The 8047-nt window shown below is 36.6% G+C and overlaps 1 protein-coding gene across 7 annotated transcripts in view; it reads right to left on the bottom strand.

Moving 5' to 3' along the window:
- Positions 1-7453, bottom strand: part of LOC132642086 (inorganic pyrophosphatase TTM2) — a 29803-nt gene extending 22350 nt beyond the window's left edge. The window contains exons 1-10 of one of the 7 annotated variants that reach the window (XM_060359368.1): positions 6973-7453; positions 6693-6805; positions 6481-6607; positions 5788-5886; positions 5650-5718; positions 5418-5552; positions 5277-5345; positions 4379-4437; positions 4080-4239; positions 761-925 (exon numbers count right to left, since the gene is read on the bottom strand). In XM_060359368.1, coding sequence (XP_060215351.1) covers positions 761-925; positions 4080-4239; positions 4379-4437; positions 5277-5345; positions 5418-5552; positions 5650-5718; positions 5788-5886; positions 6481-6607; positions 6693-6805; positions 6973-7089 — 1113 coding nt within the window. In that variant the 5' untranslated portion in view covers positions 7090-7453. Of the gene's footprint in view, positions 1-760; positions 926-4079; positions 4240-4378; positions 4438-5276; positions 5346-5417; positions 5553-5649; positions 5719-5787; positions 5887-6480; positions 6608-6692; positions 6806-6972 lie in introns of those variants that run through there. The other 6 variants (XM_060359362.1, XM_060359361.1, XM_060359363.1 and 3 more) reach the window with 6 other exon arrangements.
- Between the last annotated feature and the right edge of the window lie 594 nt (positions 7454-8047).

Here is an 8047-nt window from a genome sequence, read left to right as displayed (position 1 = left end):
TCACTAATGAGCGTTATCCTGAAGATGCGACACTAAACAATTGATATTTCATTTTATCGTAAGAAAATTTCATTTGCTTTCTCCATATATTTGTTATTCATACTTATGATTATTAATTTTTTTTATAACAGTTATGTCCGGACCAGCTCTTGCGCACCTCGACTAATTCCAGGGTATACCTCCCGCCAGCAACAGGTACCAGGTAACTTGTCCACCAAGGCTAGAACACATGGGAAGAAATCGCCTAGTGTTTTGCCTGTACTGGAAATTGAACCTGAGACCTCAAAGTGTTCAACCACTTCATTGATCACTAGGCAACACCCTTGGGTGCTACTTATGATTATTAAACTTCCACTACACACACATTTGTATTTTTTCTCCATTAGCGCCTTTTTCCAATAAAGCCCACGTTTTGCGCTTAAAGTTCCAAAGGACCTTAAGAGGTTTTTTACGCTTTTCGCTTTTGATAACACTGAGAGGTAGCAGTGTTAGTTGGGGCCTGTGCACTTCTAGGTTCATTTTGTGGGAAACTCCTTGCCGAGGGCCTGTACACCCCCGGGATTAGTCGGGGCTCAAAGAGACTCGGACACCCGGCGCTAATCAAAAAAAAAAAAATAACACTGAGAGGTAGCAAAATGAAAAATGGCATAGAATATTATTTTCATCAAAGTAAGACAATACGAAGACAAAGAAGAAGAATACTACGGGTTAATCATCCTAGAAGCAGGAACTTGAGAGAGCAAGATAAAATAATACATACCTTCCGATTTATTCCCCTCAAAACCAGATATGTCTCGCCAAGAGTATCGATTGTTTCCAATGAAAGTGAGAAGTTGCCCTCAATAACTGATGTTGATGCCCTTTTGTAGCTCACTACTACATTATATCCCAAAGCCAGCAACCCACCCAGAGTCATCCGCCCAACCTTAAAAAAAAAAAAAAAAAATCAATATAGTAAGAGGAAAAACAATGATAGAGGCTTTTAGGCCATACACAGAAAGGATTACGCTAAGAAACACTGACATGAAATATTAAGGTGACTAATAAACCTAGATCGTTAGATAGAGAATATTAATGATAGACAATTAATTTTGAAAGAGATTTATCCTGACTTCAATGAAGTTCATTAGGATCACTCTAATGTAATAAGCAATTAAGACTGCATCCTTTACCACAGTTCGCTCAACAACATATCCACGAAACAGACAATTCTGCAGACCTTTATTAATCATGAAAACTTTGCTGCAGTTGAATAAGTCTAATATATGATCAGTCCTTAGTTGCATCTAATTGCAAGTGGTGACTACACTATTCCAAGTGTTAGAAGTTAGAAAAGGCTCCTCTTCAAGCTATTGCAAATATTTAAAACGCACATAAAAAGAAAATGTTTGTGTAACCAATTGGAAGTCGACAAATTAATCAATCAACTCCTGCAAGCAAACTCATGTTCTAATCTTTTTTTTTTTTTTTAATCAAGCAAGAAATATATTCATTTATACTGGAAAAATCTCCCATATAAAGAGGTATACAAAAAAAGAGAACCAACAAAACTAAATGGTTCTACAAAAGATATCCATCCTTCAATACAAATAGGTTCCTTCGATAAAAATAGATAACTCATGGGTGCACCAAAAAGAAACTAAGGATAAAAGGCTATTCTTCAAACGTATAAAGTTAATTCATTTCTATCAAAAGCTCTCATACTTCTCTCTCCAAACTACTCACATAAGAGCTAAAGGAGTAATATCCCATGCCATGTAACTTCTTTGTCTTCTAAGCGTCATTCAACGTTCTGGGCATGCTCCCCGATAATCCAACCCATCTCAAGACTTCCCACCATAATTGTGATGTAACTTGGCAATGTAGAAGAAGGTAGTCTACATCCTCACCCGACTTTTTGCACACAACCCCCCCCCCCCCCCCCCAAAAAAAACAAAACAAAAAAACACACCAACATAGGTAATCCTTCTTCCTCCAGTTTTGGACGGTCAAGATTGCTGCTCTAATCGCCAATCACGTGAAGAAACTTACTTCTCTTGGCGTCCTAATAAACAATTTTTTTGGGAAAAGCGCATCATCTCTAGCTAGCATCTTAACATAATAAGACTTAATTAGAAACAACCGCCATTGCCTGTCCTATCTCCAGGTAACCCGACTTTCTGTTGATAGGGTTTGCTCATAACCACTTCATGTCGCAAACGCATTCTGTGAAGTAGAAACTGTCTCGTCCAAGACCTTCATTAGTCTATTTGCAAGCACCTTAGAAAGGATCTTATAGATGTTTCCCACTAGACTAAAAGGTCTATAATCTTTGATACTCGTTGTTTCCTCCTTTTTGGAGTGATGACAATAAATGAAGCATTGAGGATTCTCACATATTCTCCAATCTCTTGGAAAGCCGCCACCGTAGTCCACCCAAATTGGTCTCCATTTTGCCTTTTCTTTAAATAAACCTTCAAGAACCCAACTATAGCCTCTTTACTTCTTCCTACCCTCGGAACACCACCCTATCTATCTCCATCGTCTCTATAAAATTTCTCCTCTTATGAGCCACCGCTACCCTATGAAAAAAATTTGTATTAGGAACACCTTCCTCCAGCCAACACCTTTGATTTTTATCTCCAATTGATCTCTTGAGCTATAGCTAAAGTAGCTAACTCCATCATCAATGCCTCTTTTTCTCCTTCTCTCTTACCTCTAACTCCCTCCCGCTTCTACCCTATCCAACTCCCCTAACTCATTCATGATCTCCCTCATTTTCACCTCGACCCTCCCAAAACCTCAGTGTTTCACACCCTTTTTTCCTCTTTTAACATCTTCAGTTTCTTTGCTAGAAAAATTAAGGCTTAGCCCCCACCGAGTAACTATTCCACCCGCCTGTTACAGTGTTACTCTATCTCTGAGATTTGTTGCTTTCAACCACATTTTTTAATATGAAAAGTCTTTTCATATTTCTTTCTCTAGTTTCAACTTTCACCCAACATGATAAGAGAATGATCTAAGATCAAGTCAAGATCTTGATGTGGAATCCTCAGATCTAGCCTAAGGGAAAGTGGTTTTTATCAAAAGAAGATCAACAAGAGAATAATTATCCATAGCAGTTTCTCAAAAAATAAAAAAATTATCAATAAACTTTGGGAGCGCTCCTCCATGGCCCTAGATAACGCCGTACATCCCATCCTTTCCTTTGAAAATATGATGGTATCAAAGTCCCTTCCTAACACCAAGGGGCGGGGGGTGTATCCCATTCCATTAAAGAATTAGGCATCGCCCCCAAAAATCCCTTTTGTACATTCCTCCACTGGCTCGTACATCCCCCAAAATTCCTACACCTCTCCGCTTCCTAGATCTCTAATGTGAGCCTGAGCCGCACTCATAACACTCCACTTTCTCTACCTCCAACACCTCTAACTCTGTCTCATCTCATAATAATAAATGTCCCCTGCACTCCCTATTGTCAGGATAAAATCATATTTCATCCACGCCCTCCCCATATGCTTCTAACAAAAGCATCGGTCATTGATCGCCACCCCCAATTTAGTTTCATGAAAGCATAGCAGATCGCACCCCATTCCTTAATGATCTTAACCATCAACAATTTTTTTTTGCCTTCCCCCCTTCTTTATCCTCTTCCACTTTACCACCCAACCATTTTTACCATACCTCTTCTTGTATATGGTAAGTGGTAATATTTGCCAACTTATTACTACCTTTTACTATGGTTTTTGAGTTAAAAAATGATCAATTGAGACAAGAAAGCTAATGAATTGTGATTAAGGCTTAGTTCTTTTTACACTTACACAGTTACACTAGGGTTGGTGTTTGCTAGAAGTCCCTTTATTCAAAATAGGGACCTTTTTATGAAAATAAACTTGTATATATATAAAGTATAAGTGTGAGATTCAGAGAACCTCTTACTTAGAGAAACCTCCTTTTCTCTTAAAAGACAAATTGTTTAGTATTGGGATAAAATGGATCTAGATAGAATATACCCCATATAGATGATTTGTGTAACTAATCTTAACTAGATTAAAATTGAGGCATAGATCATTAATTGAATATCAAAATAAACTACTTACCTCAAATTCAGCTTTGGGCCGAATGATGAAATTTTTGTCAACAATCCGTTGATCACCCAGAGAGAGATAGTATCTGATACCCGATTGCCGTACCTTAATCCAATCATTAATGCGTGCTTCTTCACTTGCAGATGGAGGTCTTAGGTACATCTCAATAAAACTATGAAAAAACCTCCAGAAAGTCAGTTGTGACTACCATTTACAACGAGAAGTGCAAGCACAATGGAGGAAATAGTTCATAGAATTTGTTATGGCAATAATGTCGCACTGCTAGGTAGAACCTAGAGTCTAGAACTCACTTGTCCACATGTGCTTCCTTTCCATGAAATACATGAGATGCATGCTCACCTTCGATTTGCTGCACAAGGGAATTTAACTCAGAGCCAGATTTATGTTTCTTATACAAAAAGGCAGCCAGTATATAAAGGTACAGTGCTCTAAGGAACCATGAAAAGTTCAAAAAACTTAAACAGGAATCTTTCTTGGATTACACCATCAAACAAGGGGATACGCTTCTTCATAATAAAAATACAGGTTGAAAAATGAATTATCTCTAAGCAGCATGCTCCTTTATTTTGGGGATAGTAGTCTCCCAAACTGGAGGTCTTTTATACAAACAAAAACACTGCCTCCTGAATTATCAGATTAATCCCCTAAGCTGGATAGGTTATACATTTAATGAGTGATTAACTTGGTGTAAATAAAAGTTCTAAAAGGCCATATGTAGCAAACAAGTTATTCATAGAGTCAGTCTGTGCTACATGAAGAACATAAGTTAGATGACAGAACGCTAAGACCAGGAAGTAGAAGATCATAACATGAGTGATTCAGAAAGAAGCCTATTAACTGAACACACATCCGTGAATGATCAAATGTATAATCTGCACATAAAACCATGTGCACATCCAAGGTAAAAGGAACAAATCAGCTATAGAAAAAGTGTTATTATCATTGGACAGAGGGTAAACTACCACCCAACACCTGCTTCATGTTAAAAATTGCATCAATAAATACTTAACAAGATTTGCAATTGTATCAGGGCCAGCAACACTGAATACACAGATGTCAACAATCATGTCAACATGACATTTCATATTAAGGTAGAAAGGAATGGACAATCTCTCGTGTAAAAGTAGGAACGCATACCATTAAATTCCATAGAGTAACATTTAGAAATTAGAAGTGAGCCTTACACACCTCACTTTTGCATTTGAGCTTGTAAATTGGCTCTCTAAATGATGAGACAAAACTGTTGTTAATTCTAATCTGCATAAATACATAGGGAATTAATAAAATTTTGCAAGAAGACAAATTAGCATAGGAGACTTCAAATTTTACCTGAGCGTGATGAAGGTCTGGTTCAATATGCTTCCTGAACAGAGGGAAAATACTGTCGATTAGGGAATCCAGCGGGCAAGATTCTCCTATATCGTACTGAACTTTAGAAAGAAGACTGAAGTGAACACCGCCAACCTAAGTGACAGGCAAACAGTAACTATTTGTATGAGTCATATAGAAGTAATTGCTCCATGGTTAAACAGAATGCAGCGTGAAAAGATATGGATTTTACCACAGCAACTCGTATATCTAGCAAAGACCGTAGTCTTGCGTGCAAAGCATAAGCACCATCAACTATTACCTATAGAAACAATGATCATCAAAACATAGATTTAGAAAGGACTGGGAAACAAATAGTAAGCATTCTCACCACTCCTGATGAGCTACTTTTTATTGCTTTGGTACCAATACGTCTTCTCCCTTGGAAATCAAACACTGGGATAAATGTATCACGACCATTTATCAGGTCCTACTCAAACAGGAAACAAATTTTAAAGTGATCAGATAAAGGACCACAACACAGAGAGATTAAACTGTTCTAAAATTATTAGGCCAATTGACCGATGTATTCCAAGGCTGCTGGCACTGAAATCTACAGACAACTGAACTTTACAAAAAATCCTATTATCCTAAACCAAAAAAGAAAAAGTAAAAACTATGTTTGGGCCTCAGAGCAAAGAGGTGATAAACATTTAACCCAATAACAACAACAAGAACAAGAACAAGAACACACCCAGTGTATTCCCACAAGTGAGGTCTGGGGAGGGTGGTGCGTACGCAGCCTTACCCCTACCTTGTGGAGGTAGAGAGGTCGTTTCCGAAAAAACCCTTGGCTCAAATAAAGCAGTTTAAACACAAGTTTGAAGAGGAAATACCATAATGAAGAACAGATACATACATTTACGCAATAACAACAAGATACCCAGTGAAATCCCACAATGTGGGGTTTGGGGAGGGTAAAGGGTACGCAGACCTAACATAATGCATGTTTCCGATACATGAATTTACCCAATATCAGTTAAAATTCATGTTTAATAGGTATAGACGGAAAAAAACACTATACCTCAAGATTGTTGACAAGAAGATCAAAGTCAATTAAATCCATATCATTGCCATCGTCGACTCCAGTGCGATAGTTGTCCATTGAGACAACAATACAACCAATGACAGATGCAACTTTGTCCGCTAAGCTTCAGAAATGATTGAATTTGACATGATTAAGTAGGTAGGTAATTAGTAGTAATGGATGGATGCAAAAGAGAGGAGTATGTATACCTGGTTTTACCTGAGCCACTTGGGCCACCAATGCCAACAGTTACAAGACCGTCCTTCTTAGAACGAAGTTCTTGAATAGATTTAACCAACAAGTAATAGCCATGATCAAAGGACTGTAACATTTCAAAAAGATAATCATTTCTATGTCATTGAGTATCCAAGTGGAAGGAAAATAGTTTGTCCTTTATATTCATGATTTTCAAAGCAAATTGTAATGGAAGAATCAACAAATTGACGACTATATGAGCATGATCATTGAAGAGCATAGATAGATACATACGAGGTGAAGAGGAAGAGATTGAAGAATGGAAGGAGAAGAAGAAGAAGAGGAAGTTGAAGGCTGCTGTTGTTGCCGCCCTCCTTCTTCAAATACTCGCTGCACCACGTCATCATCCATAACTCTTTTCCGGCAAACCCTGATAACAAAATCGATTCAGGAAAAAGGATCTTTGATTACTTCTTGTGGCTTTGCTTATTAAAGTAGTAGTAGAATACAATCAAACATTCATTCAAGTCTTCTATCTATGTATGTATGCGTGTTCATTTCTGAGTTTTGGTGTACAAGACGATTTAGCATTTCACCGTATTTTGCTGTTTAATTACCCTTCTCAATAATTTCCTTTTTTTCTCATAGAGTAAAGCAAAAGAGACGAATTATTCCATTTTCTCATACGGTTAATCTTTGTTTTTGACAAAACTCAAAAAAAGAAAAAAAAAGAAAAAAAAGACAGAAGCAATTTTTTATTAGATAAACGGGAGTGCAAATATAAATGTCAAAATAGTTACAAATTAGAAATTCTAAATTAAAATATATGCAAATTATTCAACATCTAGACACGAAAAGGAATATATCTAGTAGTAAAAGTTAACAAGTAAAATAAAAAACAATAATGTTAATGAATGCCTATGTGACCCCTAACCTGATGAAGCGTCTAAGCCACTATTCATATGTGAGATGTTTCGTTTCAAACATCATACGGAAATTAAGTACTTTTGAGTTCTCAAACAACAATATAATGAATTTCAATTTTGACGTCATGTTACTAGTCATTAGATGTTAGAGGCAGGTAAGTACTGGTGACACTCAATTTTGGCCCTCCACATTTTAAATTAACTAGTCAAGTTTCTTGAATTTCAAACAAAGTGAAATACGTATTCATAAAAGTCAAAAATATTTTCTTAGTAAGTTTTGGTGCTATTTTGTCATTTCATTTGTCAAAATATCCTAATATGTATCATATACTATTTTACATATATTTTTTAAGTATCAATCACGTTTGAAATTAGTGTTTAGTTTAGTACTTATATCAAAATTGTCAATTAAAGCCATTCATGAATTAATTAGTCTATTTTTT

Source organism: Lycium barbarum, chromosome 5 (genome assembly GCF_019175385.1).
Source record: "Lycium barbarum isolate Lr01 chromosome 5, ASM1917538v2, whole genome shotgun sequence".
Classification (NCBI taxonomy): Eukaryota; Viridiplantae; Streptophyta; class Magnoliopsida; order Solanales; family Solanaceae; genus Lycium; species Lycium barbarum.
This window is presented reverse-complemented; position numbering and strand designations above follow the sequence as displayed.